The 26,440-nt window shown below is 59.6% G+C and overlaps 2 protein-coding genes across 5 annotated transcripts; one reads left to right on the plus strand and one right to left on the minus strand.

Annotated features, from left to right (window-relative positions):
• Positions 1-5,860: 5,860 nt before the first annotated feature.
• On the plus strand, positions 5,861-15,025 carry KLC3 (kinesin light chain 3). Of its 3 annotated transcripts, none has more exons than XM_070764267.1 (13): positions 5,861-6,268; positions 9,322-9,644; positions 10,359-10,586; positions 11,061-11,109; positions 11,378-11,603; positions 11,811-11,898; positions 12,024-12,125; positions 12,564-12,737; positions 13,178-13,271; positions 13,378-13,418; positions 13,680-13,810; positions 13,901-13,967; positions 14,687-15,025. In XM_070764267.1, the coding sequence occupies exons 2-13, from the start codon at positions 9,375-9,377 to the stop codon at positions 14,741-14,743; spliced, it is 1,527 nt and encodes a 508-aa protein (XP_070620368.1). In that variant the 5' UTR covers positions 5,861-6,268; positions 9,322-9,374; the 3' UTR covers positions 14,744-15,025. The 3 variants fall into 3 exon arrangements, with proteins under 3 accessions (XP_070620368.1, XP_070620369.1, XP_070620370.1); XM_070764268.1 differs by lacking the exon at positions 5,861-6,268 and adding an exon at positions 6,350-6,437; XM_070764269.1 differs by lacking the exon at positions 5,861-6,268 and adding an exon at positions 6,477-6,587.
• ERCC2 (ERCC excision repair 2, TFIIH core complex helicase subunit) lies at positions 15,023-25,548 on the minus strand. Of its 2 annotated transcripts, none has more exons than XR_011560308.1 (23): positions 25,381-25,465; positions 25,123-25,222; positions 24,951-25,028; positions 24,815-24,877; positions 24,599-24,712; positions 24,198-24,314; positions 23,790-23,906; positions 22,630-22,753; positions 21,640-21,736; positions 20,618-20,751; positions 20,277-20,445; positions 19,179-19,297; positions 18,433-18,502; positions 18,193-18,262; positions 17,980-18,081; positions 17,794-17,857; positions 17,526-17,637; positions 16,748-16,840; positions 16,513-16,585; positions 16,251-16,321; positions 15,819-15,962; positions 15,604-15,747; positions 15,023-15,422 (listed from the first exon to the last, which is right to left on the minus strand). XR_011560308.1 is itself a non-coding variant. In XM_070764266.1 (23 exons), the coding sequence occupies exons 1-23, from the start codon at positions 25,383-25,385 to the stop codon at positions 15,330-15,332; spliced, it is 2,283 nt and encodes a 760-aa protein (XP_070620367.1). In that variant the 5' UTR covers positions 25,386-25,548; the 3' UTR covers positions 15,023-15,329. The 2 variants fall into 2 exon arrangements, 1 of the variants encoding a protein (XP_070620367.1); XM_070764266.1 differs by having other exon boundaries at positions 17,516-17,637; positions 25,381-25,548.
• Positions 25,549-26,440: the final 892 nt, after the last annotated feature.

Below are 26,440 nucleotides of genomic sequence, written 5' to 3' on the forward strand. Positions count from 1 at the left end.
TTAGAAGGAAAGCTGTCAGCCTGTTGAGCAATCGACCTGCAGGTGAAGAGGGACACACACGCACGCACACAGACACACACACACACCAGTGTTTCTCAAGCTTGGCCGCTTTAAGCCATGTGGACTTCAACTCCCAGGATTCCCAGGCCATCTTGCTGGACATTGGGGTTCACGTGGCCCCAGGCCTTGCCAAGATGGATGTAAACCAGCTCCAGGCACCAAACCCCGACCCCAATCCTGTCCCCATTCGACCGCCATGGGGCTCCTCACCCCTCTGTCGCTTGGAGGCCACCCTCCACCCGCTTGTCCTCCGGGCCTTGGCTGGCTCTTCCTGGCTGGGAACCGAGCACCCTCTCAGACGTCAGCAGCCCCCCCGGTCAGCTCTCCCGGGGGAATTCTATCACGGGCGATTGGGGGGGGCAAGGAGAGTGTATTTTTAGAGACTCCAACTGCAGCGGCCACCGTCTCTAGTTTCACACCAAAGAGAGGAAGGAAAAAGGAGGGCTGTGCCCCCCCCCGTCTCTGCCCCAAAAGCTCTTGGAGAGCCCCAACTCTTGTGGCCAGCCCCCCACCCCTCTCTCTTGCCCAGGTGTGAAGGGGGGGGGCGGTTGGGCTTGAAGGCATTGGAAGCCCCGGCAGCTGAGAGGCCTGAGTACCCCCAGAAAGGCCAAAGGTCACGCCAGCCCCCCCCTCTCCTCAGGGTTACCCCAGACCCTGGGCACGCTGGGCAGCTGGGCAGAGCCAGCGCTGGGGCTCATCCCATGAATTGGCAGGAAGACCAGCGCTTCCAGACCAGACTGGGATTCACTGGGGCCCCGTCGTCTCTTCTGGGACATTGTAAAGGCACTTTGCCCATGCTCAGAGGCTTTATGTGCTGAGCCCATGTAGCATCTGCAGAGGGGGCTGTGCTGTCGGTGTCAGTCACCCTACAGACACATAGAAACATAGATGATTGACGGCAGAAAAAGGCCTCCTGGCCCATCTCATCTGCCCCTGTACTGTTTCCTGTGTTTTATCTTAGGGTGGACCTATGTTGATCCCAGGCAGGTTTAATATTCAGTCCCTGTGGATTGACCATCCTCCGATGAGATTCCAGCTTCCAAGGACCGAAAAGCCCTTCTCACTCTGGACAGACTCTGCCCCTCTGCCAAATAACAGCAACGCCACAACTCGCTTTTGTAGAAACGACAAGCCGACCCAATGAAAGCACCAACACCGTGTTGCACTTCCGGCTCCTCCCTTGAAGTCTGGAGGGAGCCCCCGGTGGGCTGGGCAGAGAGGGGACTGACCAGGCCCCCAGGAGACGCTCCAGTAATTAAGGCCATCCTCTGGTTGAAGCCCAGCCCAGGCCCCGGGGGAGAATCGTCTGGGCCCGCAGGGCTCTGCCCCACTTCCAGGAGGCTTTCTGCCGAAGCCCCACTTCACTCCTTGGGCCTGGGAGGCTCTCTCCCCTCGCCCCAATTCGGGGAGGCCTCCTTTACCAAACAAAGCCAAACTCTGTCACCGGATCCTGTTTGAAAAGGCAACTTCTGGGCCACTTTGCTGTTGAATCAGCCCCCCCACCTCCCTCCCCAGGGAAGGACAGGGGGGGAGCGGCTGCCTCTGCTCATTACCTCCAACTCCTGGGCAAAGCCCCCCTCCCCACCAGAGGCAGAATCCACAGCCACAGAGGGGAACCCCCCCCCAGGAGAAAAGCCACCGGGAGCAAAGGAGACATTTGAGAACAATTAGTCGGGGGAACGACTTCAAAAATCGGGGTGCGGACGAAGGGGGCCCAACCCTGGCGAAAGGACTTGAGGACTCTCAGCATTCTGGGACTTGAAGTGCACAAGTCCTAAAGTTCCAACACTGGAGACCCTCGATATAGGCTCTCCTGTTGAGCAGGGGGCTAGACTACAAGACCTCCAAGGCCCCCTCCAGCTCTCTTATTCTGCTATCTAGGAGTTCCAAAGGAGGGCAGCCCCTGGGCAGTTGCACCGTCTGTCCCCCCCCCCATGCTTCCACAGTGACTTCTGCCTGCAGGGGGTGGGGCCCATGTCAAGAAGGCCGAGGAGGAGAGGGAAGCCTGATCCTCGCCCCCTCGGCCTCCCCCCACCCCAAGGCACTCTGTGTGTCCCAGAGAGGGTCTCGCTCTACCTGCTCTGTTTGCTCCAAGGTCTAAAAATACATCAGAGCAACAGATCAAAATATCTCTGAGCAGCTGCAGGCTCCGAAAGGGCCTCCTGGGCTCTGGGCTGCGGGGCCCCTCCCCACCCCTGCCATGCCCCAAAGAGGCCACCTGGGAGGGAGGGGAGCGTTTGCCCTGCCCCAGACCCTAGGGAGGGGACTGCTTGCTCCTCCCGCCCACAATCAGGTGGGATCAGAAACCGAGGCCTTGCTTGGGGGGATCCCCAGGTCCCCTCCAGAATTGAACCCAGGGCTGTTCAGCCCACTTGGGACAGGGGCAGGTTAAGGCACGGGCCGATCCGGACTACGTATTGCGATCCGAGTCGTGAAGGAAACGTCATTCTTTTGGATGGTGAATCTTGGCTCACAAAGGGCACCTACTTGTCCCGGCAGCACACTGAGGCCCACTGTGCCTGACTCCAACTCCCATCATCCCCTAAATCAGAGATCTCCAACCTTGGCAACGTTACGACTTATGGACTTCGACTCCCAGAATTCCCCAGCCAGCCAGGACGGTATCCAACCTGCACCGGGGCTGGCTGAGGAATTCTGGGAGTCGAAGTCCATAAAAGTTGCCAAGATCTCCCACCCCCACCCCCGTGTTCCCCAGATCAATATGCCACAGCCTTCCAGGAGGACTGGAAGAGATGTGGACTTCCACTCCCACAACTCCAGAGCCAAGCAGGCCGGGGGATCCTGGGAAGGAGTTGAGTCCAGAGCTCTTCCAGCTGCCAAGGGGGAGACCCTCTGCCTGCCCTCCGTGGATGGGTTGGCAGGGGATGATGGGGACTGGACCCATGCAAAGTTGGGAAATCAGAACAGGCCAAGAGCATCCCTGGGGGGCAAGTGGGCTTCAGCCTCTCCACAGCATCTCCCAGCCCGCGGGGAGGTGCTGAGTCTCCAGATTGGGGAGGGGGGTTGTGTGTGTGGGGGGGTGTCTCATCCCACAGTAACACCCCTTGGAAAAGCTGCCCTGCCCATTTCGGCCGCTTGCCAGTCCTGGGTGGAAGCACAGCGCCCTCTGGTGGCTGCTTGCAGAGCCGCAGGGCTGGGCATTATGGATCCGGGTGCCAGCCTTCACTCCTGGGATGAGAGACCACTAGGAGTTCGTCAGGGATGCCCATTGTCCCCTCTACTCTTTCTTTTGACTCTAGAGACACTATTGAATAACAGGCTTGGAAGAAAAAAATGTTTACCAAAACCCACTGCAATTTAACAGAACTGAGGATTTGGTAAAGGGAAGGTGATAGACTGGGCAAAAAATATACGCCGTAACATTCATTTGGACGACTGGGAACAAATTTGGAACAGAATGATAAAATAACAAAATCAGTGTCTAATAAAGAGAATCACTACAAAATGTTCTGTCACTGGCATTTGGCCCCCTCAAGACTAGCAAAGATTTATCCAAATTTAAACCCAGTTTGTTGGAAATGCAAAAAAGAGCAAGGCCCCTTCTTTCACAGATGGTGGTTGTCCCAGAAGCAAAAAAAATATTAGAAAAAAAGTACATAGTTGGCTACAAAAATTAGTCGGGTTACAAATAGAATGCACCCCAGAAATTTTTCTTCTAGGGATATTTAAAGGGAAATACAATAAAAAATCTAAATGCTGTATTTGATCTTACACATAACAGCAGCTATGATTGCTTTTGTGCAATGTTGGAGGAATACAAACACACCAGGCGAGCGGTTGATAATTTTTAAAAAAAAATTGAGTGCAGAGTTGGACAAGTTAACAATAGAAAATAAAGGACAGGAAGGTTTGGATTATTATGTAATATGGGAAAAGTGGTATGATTGAATTGAGAACAGAAGGATGAAAATGTACAAAGAAGTTGTAGAATTAGATAATATTAGATAATATTATAAAATAATATTTTATAATATTAAGGCCTTTCGCAAGAACCTTAAGACCTATCTATGTCGCCAGGTGTGGGGCAACTAGCATATGCCCCCCCTTCTGACCATTAAAAGTTATGTGTGGGTATGATTGTAATATTGAGGGTTGATTGTGTATTACTGCTTGTTTTTTAAGATAATGGGTTTTAGCCATGGTTTTAATTATTAGATTTGTATTTATATTGTGTTATTGTTGTTGTGAGCCACCCCGAGTCTCCGGAGATGGGCGGCATGCAAGTCTAATAAATTATTATTATTTTTATTACTATTATTATTACTATTATTACTACTATTTATTATTATTATTATTATTGTTATTATTACTACTACTACTACTATTATTACTACTATTATTATTATAAATATAAAATGTATAAAATGTATCAAGATAAATGTAAGGCTGTAGATCTGTTAAGAAATACCATGACATGTAAAAAGAGAAAAATGCAATAAAGATATTGAAGGAAGGAAGGAAGGAAGGAAGGAAGGAAGGAAGGAAGGAAGGAAGGAAGGAAGGAAGGAAGGAAGGAAGGAAGGAAGAAAGGAAGGCCACCAGGGAATGCCTGGGCTGGGGGGGGGATGTCCTTCAAACCTGCAGGGGGGAAGAGTCAGAGTCACTGGGGGAGGGGAAGAAGCTCTTGGGGGAGGGGGGAACCAAGGGCCTTAGTGGGCCGGTAGGGGGTCCGTCCTACGCGAACTTTCTCCAGAGCCAGCCCGGCTCTTTCGGGGCTGTTTCGCTCCGGGTGGATTTCTGACGCCGGGCCAGGATTCCTGAGACGCCGCGAGGCAGGGGAGAGGCCGAGGGGATTTGCTCCGAGTGGACAGCCGGGAGCGCGGGGGGGGGGGGGGGGTTGGCAGCGTCTCCGCAGCTCTCAGCGCTTGGCAAAGGCGCCTCCTGGCCTGGCCGCCTCCCAATCCCCCCCCCACCATCGGGAATAAATGCATTTATGAAAAACGCTGACTGGTCAGCTCTGCGCTCCGCTTTCTTCGCGGACCCCAACCCTCCAGGGACCCGGTCTTGCTGTGGGGGGAGCAGCAGGGGAGGTGGGGGGTCAGGCCCGCTTCTTCTGCCCTGCTTCGAAGGACGAAGGCCGCACCAGGCCCGCCTTGCCCGGGCTGAAGGACCCCCACGAACGGCCGCCTTGAACCAGAGGCCAGGAAGAGACCCCCGCGATTTCCTCCGCGGCTCGTGCGGGCGAGGATGCGCTGGCTTGGCCGGTGGCCTGCAGAGAGCCCGGCTCTCCCTTCGCCTCGCCCCCTCCAGCATCGCCACCGTCGGCCAGGCTCGAGACTGGCGTTGCCGGAGCCCTCCCCCTGACACACACACCCCCTGCGAGGACGAGAGCAACCGGGGCGGCTTTGAGCCAGCGCAGCTTTTATGAGCTCGGCAGGGAAGCCAGGCGCATTCCAAGCGCTCTCCTGATACAATATTAAAGGGACTGCAAGAGGCTCGCCCCCCCCCCCCCGACCGCGAGCAGCCTGGCAGCACCTGCCGGCCCCCTCCCCTCCCCCGGGCGCTGCTGCAAAGCCCCTCGCTCGCTCGCCCGCCCCCCAACCAGCAGCGTGGCTCTGGCTTAACCTTGGAAGCGAAGGGCAGAAGGCAAAGGCGGGGGGCCCTTCTTTATTTGGGGCTGGGGGCGACTGAGGGGCTCCCCCCTTGAGTCCCCGAGGCACGACGGGCAGGGAGAGAAAAGGGGCGGATGCCCGGGGAGCCCCAGTTTAACTCCGCAGCCAAAGAGAGTTCCAGGATTTAATGTCTGCAATTCGAACTCGAATGGATAGGAGCAGCCGGAGACACGTGACGGGGCTGCCTTCACACAATTACCTGACTGAACCGAACCGTTTCCTGCATCCACACAATACACTGGCCTGTAGAGCGACCCAAGGCCGCTCCAGGTGTGAGGTTTATTAAACGCGAGCAGAGCCGCCACCTTCGCCGTCAGACCCGCGGGGCCTTCTCGCCTTCACCAGAGCGCAGCAGAGCCCCGGCCTTCTCGGCTGGCTCGCTCCCACCTCTTGGGGACGCCGGGCAAACTGCTCGCCTGAGCACAGGGATCCAATTTTGGCCGCTGGCTGCGAAGGTTACGCAGCGCAATCCGGGGCGCACGCCGAGGTCGCCTTCTCCATCTCTTCCAAAGGCGCCCCGCACTCCAGCCACCGACCGCTGGGGAGGGCTGGTGGGGCGAGTCCCAGCCTGCCAGGTGATGGCTCCCCCCCCATTGGCGCCGGGCCAGGGAAAGGAACCGGGTCCTGCTGTGGGGTCGGGGAAGGCGGGGCACCCGGACAGAAACGGGGCCGAGCAGCTTTGGGGTTTCCAGAGGGGCGGGGCGCCTCTGGGCACGTGCAGAGCGCCTCCCAGTCGCGGCCCAGGTAAGCCGCGGCTGCGCTGGGCGGGGCGGGGCAGGGGCGCCCCTCCTTCCCGGCCAGGCGCGGAGCGGAGGCTGCCGGCTGGGGCGCGGCTGTCGGGTTGGGGCGCGCGACGCGGATTCCCTCCTCCGGGACAGGCCGGCAGGGAGGCAGGTGAGGCAGCGGCGGGCCAGGCCTCGGCCGGGAGACGCGGGCCGCAGCTTCCTCGCTGCCGCTCGCCGAGTTCCCGAGGCAAAAGCGGTGTCCGGGGGGGCGGCGGAAGACCGACTGCGTGCTTTGGGCAGGGGGGAGAGGAGGGATCCGCAGGGCGCCCCTCGGCAGCGGCCCAGACCTCCGGCGCGTCTCTGGGCGCAGCGGGATGGGGCCTCCCTCCCTCCCCGGGGCTCTTCCAGCTGCGGCGGGGCGCGAGGTGAGCCGGGTTCCCTGGGGGGGAGGCGTCCCAGGCGGGAGAAGAGCGAGCAGGAGGCGCTTGTGTGTGATGGACTTGCAAGGGGTTGGGGGAGTTTTACACGGTGTCTACTTTTGTGCAAAATGTTTCCTCCAGATTGCAGGGAAGTTTGGCCTTTTCACCGGCTAAGCAGGGCCCTGTTAGGTGAGGCTCCCAGACTTGTGAAGGGGAATCCAGGGCTTGGGGCAGCCACCAAAGATGATAATATTTGCGGCTCCCTCTTGAACTGGGGGGGGGGGGGGCATCTCTGAGCTTGGCTGTTTCCTCGAAGAAGCTTCATGATCACAGCAGCACTGGAGACGTTCCCTACTTGGATCATGAAATGTTTACAAGAAGCTCCGAGAGGCCCAAAGGCCACAGGGGCTTGTGTAGCAGGCCTCCTTCTCAGAGAGAGGCTTGGGGGGGGCTCCTGCCCCAGCCCTGCAGCTGTTTCCAGATGGGGGGCTTCTGGAAAGCATCCACAGTCCAGCATCCTTGCCCTGATGGCTGCAGGCAGGGGAATAGCGCCTTGGTTTGATGGAGCAGATGTGCAGCTCGACAGATGTGGCAGGACCACGAGTGTTCTCAGGGAGTGCTGAGTGCAGCTCTGGTGGCCGGACCTCCAAAATACGCACATATTCTTATTTCTAAAGATGTTGCCAGGAAAGGAAATGGGAAGAACAGGAGGCAGGGGCTAAAATAATGCCAGGGTCAATTGTGCTTCCTGTTGGCTGGGATGTTGGCTCTGTAAACCGCTCCGGGGGGGGGGGGGGGGAGTCTAAGGGCTACGAGACCCTGGCGGGAGGGTGAAACGAGAGCCCACTTCTTTAAGCCCAGGAAATATTGGCAGTGTTTCTGCACAGGTGGGATGAAGAATATTAAGCTCTGAAAGGGACTCGGACCCCTGGAGAAGGGGAAGGGAGCTGCCAGCCACACCCACCTTCGGCCGAGGGAAGTGGGCAGCCCCGAGGGCTCCTTCCTGGGGGGCTCTGAAGTACCTGGGGCTCCAGCCTGGGCCCAGGATGGCCTCCGAGAGCCCTACGGCCTGCTGGCAGCCTTCCCATGGCAAGGGAGGGGAGGCCCAGAAGGAGACCCTGCCCTGCTGCACAGCCGGCAGAGTCAGGCGGGCGAGGACTCTTCCCTGGGAAGCGAGGCTGGTGCGTGTGGCTGCAGACGGGCTTGGCCGAGAAGCCTGTTGGGGCCTGCTTGCTGGGGGTGGCATCCAGCTGGAGAGACTGGTTTGGGATTCCGCCGCGGTGGATCCAGCAGGCAGCCGCCTTCCCAAAGGGCCTGGGCCAGGTGGGGCAGCCACCAAAGAGCCCCTGCATTCCCACCAGGGAGGCTGCCGTTTTATGCTCCCCCTTCTCTAGATCAGTGTTTTTCAACCAGTGTGCCGCGGCACACTAGTGTGCCGTGAGACATTGTCAGGTGTGCCGCGAAGCTCAGAGAGAGAAAGAAAGCAAGAGAGAGAGAGAGAAAGAGAAAGAAAGCAAGAGAGAGAGAGAAAGAAAGCAAGAGAAAGAGCGAGAGAGAACAAGAGAAAGAAAGCAAGAGATAGAAAGAGAGAAAGAAAGAAAGCAAGAGAGAAAGAGCGAGAGAGCGAGAAAGAGAACAAGAGAGAGAAAGAAAGCAAGAGAGAGAAAGAGAGAGAGAGAAAGAGAACAAGAGAGAGAAAGAAAGCAAGAGAGAAAGAGAAAGAAAGCAAGAGAGAGAAAGAGCGAGAGAGCGAGAAAGAGAACAAGAGAGAGAAAGAAAGCAAGAGAGAGAGAAAGAAAGCAAGAGAGAGAGAGAAAGAAAGCAAGAGAGAGAAAGAGCAAGAGAGCGAGAAAGAGAACAAGAGAGAGAAAGAAAGCAAGAGAGAGAAAGAGAGAGAAAGAAAGCAAGAGAGAAAAAAAAGGGAGGGAAGGAGAGAGAGGAAAGACATAGAGGGAGGGAGGGAGGGAGAGCAAAAAAGAGAGGAAGGAAGAGAAAGAAAGAGGGATGGAGAGAGAGAAAGAAAGAGGAAGGAAGGGAGAGAAAGAGGGAGAGAGAAATAGAGCGAAAGGGAGGAAGAGAGAGAATTTTTTGTCCAAACTTTTTTTAGCCCTCCTCGCCCCGCTCAATGTGCCCCAGGGTTTCGTAAATGTAAAAAATGTGCCGCGGCTCAAAAAAGGTTGAAAATCACTGCTCTAGATGACCTTCCTTCTGATGGACAGATCCTGGGTGAAGAAAGGGTCAGGGCTCGGAGACCCACAGTGCCCCCGAGAGTGTGCAGAGGGCTTTGCATCCATGATTCAAGTGGAGACCTCCAACCTTGGAAAGCTTGTGGACTTCAACTCCCAGAATTCCCTAGCAGCAGTGGCTGGGGAATTCTGGGAGCTGAAATCCAGAGCCTTAAAGGCTGGAAGCTCCTGGACTGGAGGGCTGCCCCCTCCCTCCCTGAGATGCCACTGCCAGAGGGTCTTCTCCCTTCCCTTCCAGGAGACGGCAGGCGCTGGGAGCCCTCCTTCCTTGGGGCCAGCGTGGGGCCTGCCATGTCCATCATGGTGGGCCTGGAGGGCAGCCCACCGGAGAGGGTGACGGGGGACGACATCCTCCTGCAGACCCGCCAGGTGATGCGCGGCCTGGAGACCCTGCGCAGCGAGAACTGGAGCATCCACCGCCAGCTGCAGGAGGCCCTGCGGAAGGAGCAGCAGCTGGTGGGCGAGAGAGAGGACCCCCTGGCCCTGGAGCTGCTGGAGGAGAAGCAGGGCCTCGTCTGCCGCAGCCTGGAAGGCATTGAGCTGGGCATTGCTGAAGGGCAGGTGCGCACGGAGCCCCACGGGAGGGAAGGAGGGGGGAGGGAGGGAGCCCGGAGCTGCTCAGGTGGCTGGGCCCTCAGGGAGCACAAGCAGCCCTGGGGAATTCCGGGGGGGGGGGGCGCTTTGCACAAGCCTGGCAGCCTGCTCCAACCAGAAAGGTCAAGGCTGTCCGTTTGTCCTGGCATCAAGCGATTGGTCTGGCTTTAAATATTTCTTAAGGATGGGACTGTGGAGGCCTGAGACCCTCCCCCATTTCAGACAGGCGGCCGTCCAGTCTCTTCTTAAAAAACGCTGGAGCGCCCGCAGCTTCTGGAGGGAAGATTTCCTCTGGTCAACTCTCCTCCTCCTCCTCAGGAAACAATCCCCCCCATAGTTCAGGGTTGCTTCTCTCCCCTTCCTCAGTTTCCCTCTGTGGCTCCTTGTCCTGCCTTTGGGGGCTTTGATCCAATCCCAATATACTGGAACTGAAGATAATGCAAATACAAGCAACGGAACACATGCAATTGATCAAAACGCAAGATGCAAAACTCAGTTTCTCGAGATATAAAAGCGTCTTATTCTCCTGCACCCGAAGGAGGTGGAGGCCCTCCCCTCCCCCGTCTCCGCCCTTCATTCCTTCCTGCGTCTGTCGGTCGTGTGTGGGGCCTCTCGGTCTCCCCGGGCGAAGGCTGCGGGTGCTGGAGCGGCTGCCCCCTTTCCCTCCCTCCCTCCCCACAGATGCTGATCGCGCTCTCCTCGCACATCGGGGCCCTGGAGGCCGAGAAGCAGAAGCTGCGGGCACAGGGGAGGCGCCTGGGCCAGGAGAACCTCTGGCTGCGGGACGAGCTGGCCGGCACCCAACTGCGGCTGCAGCACAGCGCGGTGGCCGTGGCTCAGCTGGAGGAGGAGAACCAGCACCTGCGCTTCCTGAACCAGCTCAGGCACTACGAGCCCCGGGAGGAGCAGGTGCGGCCCAGGGGAGGGGAGGGGAGGGGGCACCAGCTGTGCTTCTCTGGGCCCGGCTGCTCAGAGCGGGAAGGGAGAATTCCCGTCCACGGAGGGGTCTCGGGGGTCCCTATGTTCCCTCTTCGGTCAGAGGGGGCAGTCCGGCTCAGGACGATTGGAGCAGGCGGGGAGGGCAACATTGTTGGTTGAGGCAGGCAGGGTTCCCTTGGGTCCCATTTGTTGGGGGTCCAGGGAAAGGGAGGGCCTTGCCTTCTCTTTCTGCACAATTGGGGGGCCACTGTGGGGCACAGAATGCTGGACTCGGTGGGCTTTGTCCCGATTCAGCAGGGCTCTTCTTAGGTTCTTATGTTCTTAACGTGGGTCCTCCGTCCGCCCCCCTCCCTCCCTCCCTCCCTCGCGTGTGATGAGCCTTTGGAGGGAAAGTGGGGAGAGAAGCCCCGCCCACTCCCTGATGTTCTCGGGTTCTCCTTGCAGGGGGAGACGGAGGAAGCCTTTCTCAGCACGGAGGACGGCCAAGGGCCAGGTGGGTTTCCTAGGCGGCCCTCAGCCAGTTCCCAAGCGGAGGTCGGCCTGACCCACCCCTGCCTGCATCCATGCCTGAGTCGGGCTGAAGCCAGGGGCCATCCACGGGTTGCCAAGAGCTCCAGCCATCTGCAAGGGCAGCGCTTCAACCTGCACCAAGGCAGGGGAAGCCCCCGGCCGGGGACGAGGGTGGGCGGCTTCAGAGGGACCCCCTGCCCCTCCCCAGCCTGGCCCCCTTTGTGCCACCTCTCCGCCGTTGTGTCCCACAGAGGGGCCGAGCCCGGGGGCAGCTGCCTTGGCAGCCCAGCAGGGCGGCTACGAGATCCCAGCGCGGCTGCGGACGCTGCACAACCTGGTGATCCAGTATGCGTCTCAGGGGCGCTACGAGGTGGCCGTGCCCCTGTGCAAACAGGCCCTGGAGGACCTGGAGAAGAGCTCCGGCCACCACCACCCGGACGTAGCCACCATGCTCAACATCCTGGCCCTGGTCTACCGGTAAGAGGCCAGGGAGGCCTGCCCCGCCCACTGCCCACTCCCCGGCAGGCGCGGCTTCTGGGGAGCCCCTGGGAAGGCCGGGGAGGGGAGGGGCCCCTTGGTCCTGGCCGCTGTGCTTCTCTGCCCCCTTCCCACCTCTGGGGTGTCCCTGGCATCACCTGCAGTCGGGCCCCCGCCTGCCCCCCCTCCCTTCTCCCCCTCCTGCAGGGACCAGAACAAGTACAAGGAGGCCACGGAACTGCTCAATGACGCCCTGGACATCCGCGAGCAGGCACTGGGCATGGAGCACCCTTCGGTGAGCGCCGGGCTGTGCTGCAGGGGGCTCCAGGGAGGAGGGAGGGGGTCCCTGGCAAGGCGCCACCCCTCCCTCCTGCTTCCAGGGGTCTCCAGCCTCGTGAAGGCGCCCTTTGTCTCTGGCAGGTGGCAGCCACCCTGAACAACCTGTCGGTGCTGTATGGCAAACGGGGGCGGTACCAGGACGCGGAGCCCTTGTGCAAGCGGGCCCTGGAGATCCGGGAGAAGGTAGGCACGCGCACACACACACACACACACACACACACACAGAGGGACAACAACAACAATGCCGAGCCTGACAGGTGCTGCCCTGGGCCTGCGGAAACGGGCTCTCTATTCGTTCAACTTCCTTTCCTTCCTTCCTTCCTTCCTTCCTCCCTCCCTCCCTCCCTCCCTCCCTCATAAGGAGAGAAAACGTTACTGGCTGCCCATTTTAGAGTAACTCTGGGCAGCTTAAAAGGCATACATAATGCAGAGCAAGGCCACGGTCCAGTCCACCTGCAGCCGAGCAAGTGCTGAAGTCCAGGAGTCACCCAGTGGCCAGGGGTGGAAAGTCCCCTGGGCTCCCTCTCAGTTGGTGCCTTCTGGGCCCCCGTTATGGCATTATGGGGAGAGGGCCAAGGAGCACCCACATCAGCCGAGCACCGCTGCCCTTCCCCCCCACAGGTGCTGGGCGCCAACCACCCAGATGTGGCCAAGCAGCTGAACAACCTGGCCCTCTTGTGCCAGAACCAGGGCAAGTTCGAGGAGGTGGAGGAGTATTACCAGCGGGCCCTGGGCATCTACCAGACCCAGCTGGGCCCCAACAACTGCAACGTGGCCAAGACCAAGAATAACCTGGTAACCTCACGGGGGGAGGGGAGGGGGGCTGGGGGCTTCTCCCCGGGACGTGGAGGGTTCCGGCTGGCTCTGGGGTTTAGCCGGGGTGAATGGCTTGGGCTGAAACACCTTTAAGGGGGGGGGGGGGACATGTGCCCAGGACGAGGCTCTCAATGACCTGCAGGCTTTAAAACCAAGCCCAACCGTGGTGCGGCACTGGTCTGCTCTCCCCCTCCCCCTTTCCTCCCCCACCCCCCAGGCAGAACCAGAAGCATCCTGGCCAAAGCAGCCACTTTTCCCCCTGGGGAGGATTCCCAGTTTTCCCTTTAGGGAGGGGCTGTTTGCTCCTGGTGACTGTTGCCCCCCTGAGGGTCAGGGGTGGGGGGGTCTTGTATCCTTGAAGAGGGGAGGGGCTGTCACACACACACACGCCCGGTGCCTTGCTCCCTCTCTCCGTCCAGGCCTCGTGTTACGTGAAGCAGGGGAAGTTCCATCAGGCTGAGCAGCTGTACAAGGAGATCCTCTCCCTGCAGGAGCCCAGCAGCCCCAGGGGCGGTAAGAGCCCAGCGTGGGCAGCCCTTTCCCTGGGGGGGGGGGCGGGGGGGAGAGGCAGGGAGGGTCCTCAGCACCTGGTGAAACCCCCTCCCCTCCCCTTCCCCAGATTCTAGCTGGACCGGAGCCGGCCACACCTGGGAAGGGCAGGTGAGTCCTCCTCCCGCAAGCGGCTTTGGAGATGGGCCCCCTCCATCTGGGGGGGGAGGGGGGGCACGGAGGAGCAAATCTTTTAAGCCGCTTCACCCTGGCACAGCCGCCCCCCCCCCCAACCAAGCCTGGTCAGCTGAGCCCACGAGGGGAGGGGGGAGGCGAAGAGGGCGGCAGGGCGGCTGTGGCTGCAGGCGGCTGGGGGCAGTGGGGAGGGCCCCCTCCCATATATTGAGCCTGTGCCCCCCCCCCCCCCCCCAGGAAGGGATGATGAGGTCCAGCAGCTCCTTCTCCCGCTTCCGGGAGTCGCTCAAGCGCAGCAGCGAGAGGCTGGTCTCCAAGCTCCGGGGTCAAGCGGTGGGGCAGCCCAGGGACGCGGCTGCAGCCCCCAGGTGAGTCCCAGAAGCCTCGGTGGCCAGCCTGGGCCTGGGGAGGGCCAATCGGGCTGGACGGGAAGAGCTCAGTGGATCTCTCTTCCCCAGGATGACGCGGGCCACGTCCCTCAACACGCTGCACCTGAACGAGGCTGCGGCCGTTACAGCCCCAAAGGTGAGTTGGGGGCCTGGAAGGACAGCAGAGCCCCGGGCTGCACACGGGCGCAACGGACAGAGGCCCCAGCCAGCCGATGGACGCCTTGGCCTGGCCAGAAGCCCCAAAGAGGCCCTGCGGGGGCCCAGACAACAGAGGAGCTTCCCTTGCAAAGGCCAGGGTGCCTTCACTCGCGACCGGAGCCATCGGGCCCCTTTAAGTGGGGCTGTCCCCACTGAGACCCTGTCCAGTCCGGTCCAGGGGCTCTGGGAGGCAGGCTGGGAGCAGATGGACTGGTGCCCGTTTTAGCCAGGACACCAGCTAGGGGTGACCTTGGGCCCGTCAGTTCCTGAGCCCTCCTGGGCAGGGGGTGATGGGTAGCCACTCGTGGGCACCCTCACCAGGAAGGCTGCAGTCGAAAGAAAAACAGCCTGAAGGCACCAACACCCCCCCCCCCCCCCGAAAGCCCTCTGCTGAAGCCAGGCCAGCCGGTGGAGCCTGTGCCAAGGCAGCTGAGGGCTGGCTAATCCGGTTCAGCCGGGGGGGGGGGGGGGGTCAGACCCAGCAAAGCCCAGGAGGAAAAGCCGGAATTGGTGCCGAGAACATTTGTGGCCCCAAATCCCCAATTTCTGCAAGCGCAGCCTGAAGAGGGGGGAGGAGGAGGAGGAACTGACCCAGAATGTGTCCAGTCACCCGAAGTCGGAGGCCTGAATGGGACCCCTCCTCTTTCCCCCCTGCAGCCCACCCGGAGCCTGAGCACCAGCATCCAGGACCTCTCGCACCACACCGCCCACTAGGCCTTCCTCCCCTCTCGCTGGCTCGAGCACTTGACCGGCCACGCCCTGGACTGACCGCTGCATGCATAGGGGGGTTGAGCGCCTCTCCCAATTCACACGGGGCTCTTTCTCAGGACTGGAGCAGCTGCTGCCCCTCCCAAAGAATCACAAGGCGGGAGGGCGGAGAAAGCTTCTGCCCCCCCCCCCATTGCCTTAAACTCCTGGGGGCAGCAGCCTCCCCCCCCCAGTCCTTAGTTTATTTATGCACCTTATTTTTCCTTAAATAAAGTCTGCTGGAAATGAGGAATGACTGTTTATTTGGGGGTGGGGGGGAAGGGTTCATAGTCACCCCCCCAAAAGGATTACATTCTCTCTCACACACACACACACACACACACTTGCTTGAGTAGCAACCCCGTAATCCCCTTGATTAAAGACCCAGTCCAGCAATCTGGGATTAGTGGGGGCTCGTCCAGGCCGAGAGGGAAGCCCCCCCCTCCGCGGCTCCTCTGCCCCCACTGAGCTCTACGGTGGGGATGGGCAGAGGGGGGGCCAGCTGGGGTCCCTGCCCTGCAGAGCCTTATGGCTGCCCCTCCCTGACCGCCACTCAGACCTGGTGGGCAATGTCCTGCACTCTGCGCAGGGTCTCCTCCGACTGCAGCTGCTGGACGGTGAGCAGCGAGAGGCCCAGCTGGTCTTCCTGCAGAGAGAGAGGGAGGTCGCAGGATGACCACTGGGCCCTCGCCAGGACAGCCACGCCCACCCCTGCCCTTGGGCACAGCGGGGGGTGGGGGGATACATTCAATAATAAAAGGGGGGCGAGTCCCTCTTGGAGCTGCCCACCCTGCAGACCTCTGGGCTGGATCCCCCCCGTGTCCCACCTTGCGGAAGGGCTGGGCCATCTGGCGCAGGAAGTGCTTGGCCACCTGCACGGCCTCGTCCAGCGTCAGGTTCAGGTTGGCGTCGGTCAGGTGTTCCTGGATCCAGCGGGGCAGCTTCCCACGCTTGTCTGCCCGGGCGAAGCGCTGCAGGGGAGATGGGGGGGGTGAGCCTCTGCCCGGCTCTCCAGGACTGCCCCCCCCACCGCTGGACACACCTTGTCAGCAAAGATCAAGAGGCCGTAATCAGTCTTGCCGCGAATGGCCCGTCCGACACACTGGGCCGCATGCCGCATGGCGTCAAACGTCAGGAAGTCGTTTTCACGGATCTGGAACTGGTTGCGCAGATACTCCAGCCGGGCCTGCGACGGGGGGAGGGTCGGTGAGGGTCTGCTGCCCCTGCCCTGCCCCACCCCGCCCCACAGAAATCGGCCCTGGTGGGCAACGCAGCCTTTTCCCTCCATCGGCAGCTCCTGAGAAAGAGCCAGGCCAACAGCGGGGGCTGTTTCCGTCCCACAGGAGCCCCCCCCCAATTGAGGCAAAGGGGTCCCTGACCTCCTCCCCACCTCGAGGAAACGAAGGCTCTGCTGCCCGAGTGGATGGGCGCAGGAATAGGCCGAGGAGGAGGAGGGGCAGGGGGGGGGACGCACCTTCAGGATTCGGCTCTGGGTGTAGACGTAGGGGACCCCAAACATGATCACGGCCCTCCCGTAGTGGTGAACTGGGGGAGGGAGGAAGCGGATGGGGGGGGAGGTCAACACTGCATCTGAACAGGTGTCAAGGTCAAGAGTTCGAGGCCAGGCCCAACCCCAGCCCCAGGGCGGCTTCTGCCCCAAGAGCTCTGGTGGTCCCGGACCCCCTGCAGGGCTGCTCAAGAAATGGGGGCGGGGGGGGGCAGGGCACTCCGCTCACCAAAGTCGATCCCCTCGGAGACCTTCCCCCGGGCCACGGACAGCAGGATGGCCCCTCGGCCGTTCTCGCAGGCCTGGGGGGGAGACCAGCCCATCCTCTCACCACCCGCAGCCTCGTTTCGGCCAAGTTCAGGGGGGGGGGAGTCTGTGCCCTGATCTTCCCACCTCGGGAGGGAGGTGCACTTGGGGGGGGAGAGAGACCTCCTCGGCTGAGCCCCCCGCCGCCCTCCCCTCACCTCCTGGTACTTGTCCAGGGCCACGCTGGTCTCGGCTCCGTCCTGCGTCTCAATGAAGATGAGCTTGTTCCGCTGGACATTCTCTAGGATCCCCTGAGAAGGCCGAAGGGGGGGGGGAGATGGGGAGGGGGAGCCCCAGATGCAGAAAGCCCACCTGCCTCCGTCCCCACCCCCTCCCTCAGAGCATGGAGGGCAGCTGGGGGGTGGCTTTGTGCCACTCTGTTTCCACCAACCCAAAGTATTCGATGCGCGCCCCACTTGGTGACCACAAAGGCAGCCTCAAGGGTCAAGTCCAGTACTGAAAGGAGGCCAGAGAGGAAGGGGGGGGGGCAAATGCATTACCAGTTTGGGGTCCTCCTGCAGCCACAAACAACCACAGCCCAGATCCCCCCCCCCCCCGAATTCTGCTGGCTTTTCTCCAGGGCCCATCGGCCTTGACCGGAGAGCAGAGGGGTCAGTCGGGCATAAACGTGGGCTGCTTCCAATGCCAGAGAACGACAGGAGAAGCAGCACAAGAGGAGATGGGAGGCTGTGGCTCATCAGGACGGGGGGGGGGACCCCTCCCCAAGTTACACAGCAGTCAGGCTGCCCTTCTTCTGTAGGTTGGACGGAGCGTTTGACCCGCCTGGTCTTGGACCCATTTTAGAAAACTTGAGGGTGTCCCCCCCCCCCCCCAAATTGAAATTTCCAGGGGTCTCTGGCCCCTTCATTTGCTGCTTCGGCTGAAGCCCCCCACTGCCCTCCAAGGGCAAAGCTGACCCGGCGTACCTGCTCGTACCAGGAGGCCACGATGTTCTCCATGTACTGGTAGCTGGTGAAGAAGGCCACAATGCCATCGGGCACCACGGCCGACATCTCCAGCAGCAGGTTGCCGTAGTTGCGGATCACGGCTGCGGAGAGGGACGCTCGCTTCAGGCTCTCGCCTGGGAGGGGCCGGGAGGGGAGAGCCAGGCAGGGGACGCCCCCTCAAAATCCCACCCCTGGGCTAGGCAGCCTGGATGGACAGGGAAGGGCTCTGCGGCCCCCTCCCCACCCAAGACCCTCACCAATGTCCTCGCGGGTTTCAAACTTGGAGCTGATGGTCACCTGGTCATTCCCTCGGCCCACAATCTGGAAGAGAAACCGACGAGAGGAAGGGCCCAAGAGCCGGTTGAGGAGAGGGACCCCCAGGCCAGACCGAGAGGGGCCCCTGCTTGGTCCCCCGGGAACGGTCACTCCCTCTCTCTTCTCACCATCGGGCAGAGGCAGGTCCGGGCCAGGGTCATGGTGAAAGTGGCCATGGTCACCGGCCGGAAGTCCAGGATCTGGGGGTACATGTCCAGGGGGGAGAGGGTCTGCGTGCCAGGGGGGAGAACAGCAGGTCAGTGGGGGACAGCTTCCCGCACCCCCAGCCCCACAGACGGGGGTCCTGCCGCTGGCCACGGATCCCCCCCCCCAGCACTCACTCCTGAGGTGATGATGACCGTCTGGAAGCGCTCGAAGACGGGCTTGATGGCGATGGAGGCGTCCATGCAGCTGGCGGGAGGGGAAGCGTTCATTGGTCTGGCGCAAGGCACCTGGGAGAGAGAGACGCGCCTCCCCCCCCCCCCCCAGACAAGGCTGCCAGAGACCCCCTGTCCTCTGAGGCCCGGCCAGGCCCTTCCCCGCCCAGCTTCCCTCTGAAGCGCAGCCAGGACCCCCCTCACCTGAAGTGCAGGACGGGGTTGGGGATGGTGGGCGTCCGGTCATCAAAGGGCTCGATGAGGATGGTGAACCCTGAGGCACAAACACAGGCAGAGCCACTGACGGGGGCCATGCAGCTCCCCCCCCCCAGCACGCCTGAGAAAGCCCAAAGCAGCTGCCTGGCGGGACCAGGAAAGGCCGCCCTCCTCGGTCAGCCGTGGCCCCTCGGATCCCCTGGTGGAGCTTCCCAGCGAGGAGCCTTGTCCAGGGCCCTTTCAAGACCCCAGCAAGGGGCCCCAGCCCTCTCCCCACAACGGAGCCCCCTCTGGAGGGCCTTAGTCGTGGCTGCCCCAAAAGAGCTCTGCCCAAGGGGCGCCTGGGCTTCCTCCCTGCCTCGGAGAACATTCGGCTGCTGGTGCAAGGGGCTTTTTCAGGCCACATCGCTTCCTTCTGAAGCTTCTTGAATGAGAAGCAGAACTTTTTCCAGGAACAAAATAGGGAACAAAGTCCAGTTGCAGAAGCCCCTTTGGGACGTGTCTGCGGAGACCCCAAAAGGCTCCCAAATGTCCATCAAACATCCACCGGAAGCCTCGGGGGTTTTCCTTCGGTGGAGACTGCCTGCTTGTTTGCACCGTCCTCAGCCGGCCTCCCTCCCAATTCCCCGGAGCTCCCTCCTGGCCGCCTTCCAGCCCCGCCCGGCCAATTCCGAGGAGGCGACGCGGGTGGGAAGCAATCAGGGCTGGACCCCGGGGGGGGGGGGGCTCCTTACCCTTGGAGTAGGTGCTGACCAGGGTGGCGAAGTTGGAGATGAGGGTGATGGGCGAGAAGTCAGAGACGTCCGCGATCTCCAGCGTGTGGAGGAGGCAGCGCAGCCGCTCGGCACAGAACCTGCCGGAATGCAGCCCTCGAGGTTGGCATGAGAGACAGCTGCCCCGAGGCCCCCTGAAGTGCCTGATGGGCCTGGCCGTCTGCCCCTGTCCAGCCCCCCCCTCCCACACGCAAGGGAAATGTCCGGATATACAGAGCTACGCAGCAGGACTTGACCAGACACCAGAATTTATAGTGTGGCTCTTCAGGAACCGGTGCAGAGAAATAATGAAGACACTTTTGCAGAGTGCCATCAAAATGTCTAGGTCAGACTAGATGGACCACAAGGTCTTTTTCTGCCGCCAGTCTTCTATGTTAAGTTAGTAACTTGTAACTTGTTAGTAATTTGTATGCCGCCCCGAGTCTTCGGAGAGGGGCGGCATACAAATCCAAATAATAATAATAATAATAATAATAATAATAATAATAATAATAATAATAATAATGTTTCTATCTTCAGCCTTAGTCTTTTATTTACAGGAACAAACTTTGCTTTAACTATATGCAGCAAACCTTACTCACCTATAGATACTAAACCAGTGCAACACTACAACTCTAACTCGTAACTCACACTCAAAACTCTCCAGCCAACTGACTAACAGTATTACTACCAACAACAGCCAACCGCTAGCAGCCATTGCAGAGTTGTTTTGTGTCTTATAATGCTCTGGGCCAATCAGGTTGCAGTTTACACCCCCAGCATCCATTGCTGCTTAACATGCTCACACCCTTCTTCTACCTTCTACTGAGTCTTCGGAGGGGGGCGGCATATAATTCCAATAAATAAAATAAATAATGGACTGAGCTCATCGTGGACACCCCCCCACCCCCCTTCTGAGATTCCATTCATGCAACATTCACCTGTTTTACCATTTTACAATGTCTAACATCCGGTGTGGGTCTTGCTAACCCATCGGACCCACTGCGTTCCGACTCAAGCTAACTTTTCAAAGGGCCCCTCTCTTCCAGCAGGGGGGGGGGTCCTCCCGCCCGCACTCACCGGAGGGGCTTCCGCTCGATGCAGACCTTCTCAAAGATGTCCTTCAGGAAGGAGGGGGGGCTCTCCTGGACCACGTGGTGGACGCGCAGCCGGGACTTCAGGTACTCCAGGAGGCGTTTGAGGAAAGCCACAAAGTGCTCCGCTGTCCGGATGTTGCCCGGCACGGCCTCTGCGTTTGAGGGGGGGCGCGGGGGGGCTGGTCAAAGGCAGGTCTCAGGGCTGCCCCCAGCTCTGCCCCCCGAGAGCCCCCTCCCTATGACGAGGGCACAGCAGGCATCGAGGGCCCCTCTGGCCCCACCAGCGCCAGCTGCCCCCTCCTGCCCACGGAGGGCCCCGCGTACCCCGCAGGATCTCGTCCGGCAGCACCGGGTTGGCCAAGTAGACGTCGGTTTCCCGGGCGACGTTGGCCTCCCGCAACCCCTGGACCAGCTGCTGGTATTCCTCCTTCAGCTTCTGCGCGTCCGTTTCCTTGATCCTGGGAAGGGAGCGGGTGGGGAGGGAAGGTCAGAGGGCCGCAGGACTGGAACTTGGAGCCCCCACGTCCTGGCCAAGGGTGCACTGCCCTGGCGCTTGCGGCTACCGAAGAAGCAAAGGTGGATCTAAGGTTTCCCCACACAAACACCGCAAAGGGAATCCTCCCCTTCCTCCCCATTGTCTCTGCGTGTCCAATCACAGGCTTGTATCCCATTGAGGGACCAGTTCTATCCCCCTGCCCTTCTCCCCCTCCCCCCACATTCTCCCCTCCCCCCCTCCCCTGGCTAATGTTAGGCTGTCACTCGTGAAGCTCAGGCAGCAGAGAGGCAGCCATGGCGGAGCCCCTGGACGTGCCTGTCCCACAATACGACAACGCAGCCGGGCACAACGCAGGGCACTTCCTTGGGGGCAGAACTCCAGAGTGGGGAAGGGACCTCGGAGATCTTCTAGTCCAGCCCCCTGCTCAGGGCCCCAGACCCCGTTCCCTGAGCCTCTCCACTTTCAGAGCCCAAAGCAGAATTCTAGGCCATGTGAATATATGCAGCGGTGCGTGAAGCGACAGGCCATGCCTGCTGAGACTACAAAGCCCAGGAGGCTGTGCCATGGAAGAGACTCCCGAGGACGGATGGAAACTAATCAAGGGGAGAAGCCGCTGCCCAGAACTCATTTTCTGACAGGGAGTAGCAGGGACCGGTGGAACAGCTTCCCACCGGAGGTGGTGGGTGCGCCATCATTGGAGGGGGGGAGGGGCAGTTGTCTGGAATGGCAGAATAAGGGTTGGACTAGAAGACCTCCAGGGTCCCTTCCAAATATGCCGCCGGTGTCAGCAGCCCAGAGGACCCCCCTTTGGGGAGAGCGGATGAACGGCCCAGAGCGAATCCGTGCTCACTTCTGAATGGCGGCTTGGAGGGTGGCCACGTTCCCTTGGCAGCGATCCAGGGTCTTCCGTGTGATGTTGACCCCCATGGAGTCAATGCAGACGTTGTCTGTGGGTCAAGGGAAAGACAAGGGGGTCCCGAGCAGCCCAGGACATCCGAGGTCCATCGCTTGCCTGGACAAGACACACAACTGCAGCAGCTACAGTCCCAAAAGTCCTCAAGTTGCAACAGATCAGTTAGTGGCCCTTTAAAAGTTGCACCATGACTGTTTTTCACACTTAAGACAGTTGCAGCAGCCCCTCCCCCATGGTCACATGGTCAAACTTTGGACGCTTTGCAGCTCATTTGCGTAACCTTCTGGCAAGCAAAGTCAAGGGGGGTGTTGGATTCTCTTAACAACATAGTTACTAACTTAACAACTGCAGCAATTTATTTAATGACTATGGCAAAAAACCATCAAAAATGGGGCAAAATTCACCGGGCAACTGTCAATTTGTGCTCAGTTGGGGAAGCCCAGACTATTTGGAATGAAGAGGAGGGGAAAAAGGAAAACGATTATAAACGGAGGATAAGAAAACCAGAATCTGAGTTCTCCTCCACCCCAATTAAACCGAGGGGGAGCGGAGTTCACCTCTGCAGCCCCATTTCTGGCGGGGGGGGGGGGATTCTGGGACTGGAGGTCTGAGCCACTCTCCTCTAAGGCAGCGCTGAAATCTACTTGTTTTCCAGAAGCTCACACAGAAAACTTTGTGCATGCGCAGAGGGTTAGAAAAAGGCAATGGCGGCATCCGTGTGGGCGGGTGGATGGGTGGGTGGAGCTTCGCCCTGCCACTGCTACAGGTTCTCCAAAGCACCGCCGCTACCAGTTCCACCTGAACCAAGCCCAACTGGTAGGATTTCACCTCTGCTCTGAGGGAAGAACCTGGCCCCACGGCGTTTTTTCGGGCAGCCCAGGCAGCTCCCCTCGCGGGGCAGACGCTCCCGGCCCTTCTCCCACCTACCGATGTTATGAGCCTCATCGAAAACCACCACCGACTTCTTGGCCAGCTCCTTGGAGACCACGTCTGCAATTTTGGGATCCAGGAGATAGTGGTAACTGTAGACCACGATGTTGGCGTGGAGGATCTGTTGCAGGTGGGGAGAGAAAGCAGAGCAGAGCTTGGCCACTCACCTGGGGTGAGGAGGGGCTGGGAAATCCCCCCCCCCCCGTGGGAACTGGAGGGCTCCTCAGCCACGCAGGAAGCGCCAACCCCGGTTCCACTCAGGGGCTAAGATACAGGGAGCCCTTGACTGACAGTCACAACTCAGCCCAACATTCCTGTTGCTAAGCAACACGGTGGTAAGTGTTGCCCCGTTCTTACAACCTTCCTTGCCAGAGTTGTTAAGTGGATCAATGCAGTTGTTAAGCTAGTAACACAGTGGCAAAGTGGACCTGGCTTCCCCATTGACTTTGCCGGTCAGAAGGTCACAAAATAATAATAATAATAATGAATAATTTATTGTATGCCGCCCCTTTCTGAAGACTCGGGGCACTCACAAAAGTGGGTCACGTGACCCTGGGACAACGCAACCGTCATGGGTCAGTTACCAATTTTGATCACGTGGCCATGGGGGGGGGGGAGATGGTCGTAAGTGTGAAAATCGGGTCATAAGTCACTTCCCAGGGCCCCTGTAACTTCAGTGGCCACTACACCAACTGTTGTAAGTCAAGGACCATCGTCTGTAGGCTTAGCTACAAAATGGATCAAAATGTTCTCATTTCTCTTGGCTGCAAAGCCAGGCAGGCAGACTTTCGGGTGACAGAGGCAAATCTCAGAACTGCCGGGCTGAGCTCCCTGTGGGGGCCCCCAAAAGCCCCCCCTCACTCAGTCCCTGGGCAGCTTCCGAGACCCTCCCTGCCCTGGCTGCCTCAGCCCCTGCTGCAGCTTCTGCAATAAGAAGCAGCATCAACTTCTCCTCCTGCTCGGGGTCTTTTCCCAACAGCGGCTCATCTAACCAGAGAAGAAGGGAGGGAGGGGCAGGCCCTCCTTACTCGCACGGATTATGTGGTGGCCTCGTTTGGGTAACGGAGCATCTGCCCCCAAGACCTCCAAGCCCAGAGAGCATTGGGGGTCCTTCAAGGAGACCCCTCCTGAGAAAGAGGTGAGGGGGGCTGTCTCACCGAGTAGCGGGCAAGGAAGTAGGGGCACCAGCCCTTCTGCTGACCGTAGGCCTTCAGGTCATCCAGGTTGTAGACCCCGTAAGGAAGAGGCACCTGGCGACCGTGGGCATCAAACTCCTGCAGGGAATCACAGCAGGGCTGAGCGGGTCTCCCAGCCTGGCCTTGGGAACAAACCAGCTGCTCAAAATCTCACATCCAACATACTTTGAGGGGGGAAATGTCTCTGGAAACACACACACATTTGTGTAACTTTCCTGCAATTCCCTCCCCCCCAGATGACAGATCAATGGGAAGAAGAGGGGGGCGGAATTGGCCCGTCCCACTTTTCAACCTGGGCTCTTCTGACCCCCTAGGCCCCCCTCCCTGGGGCCCTGCCCGCCCCCCCCCCCTTGCGCACCGGGCCCTCACCTCGAAGAAGCGGCAGGAGGGGAGGCTCTCATCCTGCTGGTGCTGAGCCCGGATGTAGGAGGCGGTCAGGCTGAAGCACTTGCCGTCCACCTCCTTCCCGAAGCGCAGGCTGCTCACCTGCGGCAAGGGACGTTACGAGGTCTGAGCGGAAGGGGCAGGGCAGCCACATGGCCAGGGGACTCGGTGGCTGTGGCCCAAAACGGCCAGTGAACTCTTTGCGGGGGAGGGGGGAGCTGGGAGGAAGGGCCATTCTCCCTCCTGCCACCTGGGGATATTGGGGAGGAATCAAGAGGCAATGGGAGACCCCTGTGTCCCCCCCGCAGGACGGAAGCACCAATGGCCAAGACAGCCCTCCCCCCAAGGTCTCCTCCACTCGCGTCCCCTTCGGCCAGCAGAGGCACCTCGGGGTGGATGCAGAGGTTCTTCCGGGAGCTCAGGGCCAAGCCCAGGAAGGGCAGCTTCTGCCCCGTCTGCTTCTCGTGGAAGGCCACCAGCTTCCGCAGCTCCTCAATCACCTGGGGGGCGAGGGGGGGAGGCCAGTGGCTGTCAAGGGAGCCCCTCCCTCCCAGGAAAGCCCCCCAGCCCGCCCTGACCCCACCCCACCCCACCCCGTTTACCTTCTCGATCTCCGGGACGGTCCTGGAGCAGTAAATGAGCTTGGTCACCTCCAGCGGGTGAGCCTGGGGGAGAGGGCGGGCTTAGAGGGGAGGGGAGGGGGTCGCCCAGCCCCCCCAGCCCCCCCCGGAGACTCACGCGCTGGTAGGCCAGGATGAGCGCCAGGAGGGAGATGGTCTTGCCGGTGCCCGAGGGCATCTCCAGCACGCCGTGGCCCTGCGCGGAGAGGGAAGGGAAAGGAAGGGAAGGAGCGTCAGTCAGGGACCTCGCCGGGGAAAGCCCAGAGTCCCAGCCCTGCTGCTCGGCCCACCTTGGCGTCCAGCGTCCGCTTCAGCTCCAGCATGTAGGAGTACTGCTCGGGGTAGATGTAGTCGTGGGGGAAGAGCACCAGCAGCCCGTCGATGTTGAGCCTGCGCGGGGGGAGGGGGGGAGGGGGCCAGTGGCGGGTGGTTCCCCGGGCACATCGCCCTGCATCCCACCATCCCCGCCCGGCAAACGCCCCCCCGCCCGCCTCCTACCGCCCGACTGGTTTCTCCCAGGCGACGCCCGCCCCCCCGCCGCCGCTCACTTCATGGTCTCGTCCGCGGCGTGAGCTGCGCCGCCGTGAAGTTCTCACCCCGGTCCTCCCAAAGGTAAACTTCCTCCGCTTCTTCTATGGCTCTCGATCCGATTGGCTCACAACATCCCCCCGGCGAAGGCCTCAGTGGCTGGTCTGGAAAGAAGCCCGCCTCCACCCGCTATCAGGTTTTCTGCCCAGTGTTTGGCTGCGCAGTGCGCAGGCATCACGAGCCGCTCAGAGATGATCGTACGGGGCGCCGGCAACTGAGGCTGAAGGAGTCGAATCCAGAGAGAATGGATGGACTGAGCTTTGTTTTGCTTATTTTGTCCAACATATGAGCACATACATGATTTGACTGCATGAAATGAATGTGAATAAAAATAAAAGGGAGCACGCCCCTTGCAGACCACTAATATCTGACACGCACTGCGGGTTCCAGACAGATGAGCTGTGTTCGAGAATTGACCCACCAAATGTTTTGTGTGCTGGGGTTGGGAGTGTTGATATTACTGAAATTAATGAGATTATTAATGATATTCCTGAAGAAGCAAAGCAAGACTAGGTTTACAGGTCTTCGTGCCTTTTTGTTACAATGGGCTTTGACCCCCTGGGATCATTTAGATACGTGTAATCTAAGGTCCTTGACAGGGTCATCTACAAGGTCGTGTCCATTTATTTATTAATTAGATTCTTTTTGCCAATTTGTAAGACAAAAGCATTTGTTGATTGAGACTTGGAGTTGCCAATTATTTGACCAATCTGACACAAGTCAAGCTCTTTTTGAAGGGTATCAGCATTGTTGGGGGTGTTAAATAGTTTTAAATTATCAGCAAAGAGAACAGAGTTGCTTATAATACAGCCACTAAGGTCATTTATGTAAAGTATAGAGTGTAAGTCCTAGGATACTGCTATGGGGGACATTGCTGTTAGCAGGTGCAGGATGTGATAGGGCACCCCCTATTTTGATCCCTGGTTGTCTGTTTGAGAGGAACACAGCTATCCAATTATGCAGGGGCACAGAGATGTCATAGGGTTTTAGTTTTAGAAGTAGCTTGTTGTGTATCACTGA

Source organism: Erythrolamprus reginae, chromosome 11 (genome assembly GCF_031021105.1).
Source record: "Erythrolamprus reginae isolate rEryReg1 chromosome 11, rEryReg1.hap1, whole genome shotgun sequence".
Classification (NCBI taxonomy): domain Eukaryota; kingdom Metazoa; phylum Chordata; class Lepidosauria; order Squamata; family Dipsadidae; genus Erythrolamprus; species Erythrolamprus reginae.

What these genes read in the sequence shown, in the direction of transcription:
- KLC3 (XM_070764267.1), top strand. Translation starts at nt 9,375, where the DNA reads ATGTCCATCATGGTGGGCCTGGAGGGCAGCCCACCGGAGAGGGTGACG. An exon ending in ACGAGCCCCGGGAGGAGCAG is followed by an intron (nt 10,587 to 11,060) that starts GTGCGGCCCAGG and finishes TTCTCCTTGCAG; the next exon opens with GGGGAGACGGAGGAAGCCTT. An exon ending in CGGCCGTTACAGCCCCAAAG is followed by an intron (nt 13,968 to 14,686) that starts GTGAGTTGGGGG and finishes TCCCCCCTGCAG; the next exon opens with CCCACCCGGAGCCTGAGCAC.
- ERCC2 (XM_070764266.1), bottom strand. An exon ending in CCGTCCCGGAGATCGAGAAG is followed by an intron (nt 24,713 to 24,814) that starts GTAAACGGGGTG and finishes CTCGCCCCCCAG; the next exon opens with GTGATTGAGGAGCTGCGGAA. An exon ending in GGTCAGCACCTACTCCAAGG is followed by an intron (nt 18,503 to 19,178) that starts GTAAGGAGCCCC and finishes TTTGTGCCTCAG; the next exon opens with GGTTCACCATCCTCATCGAG.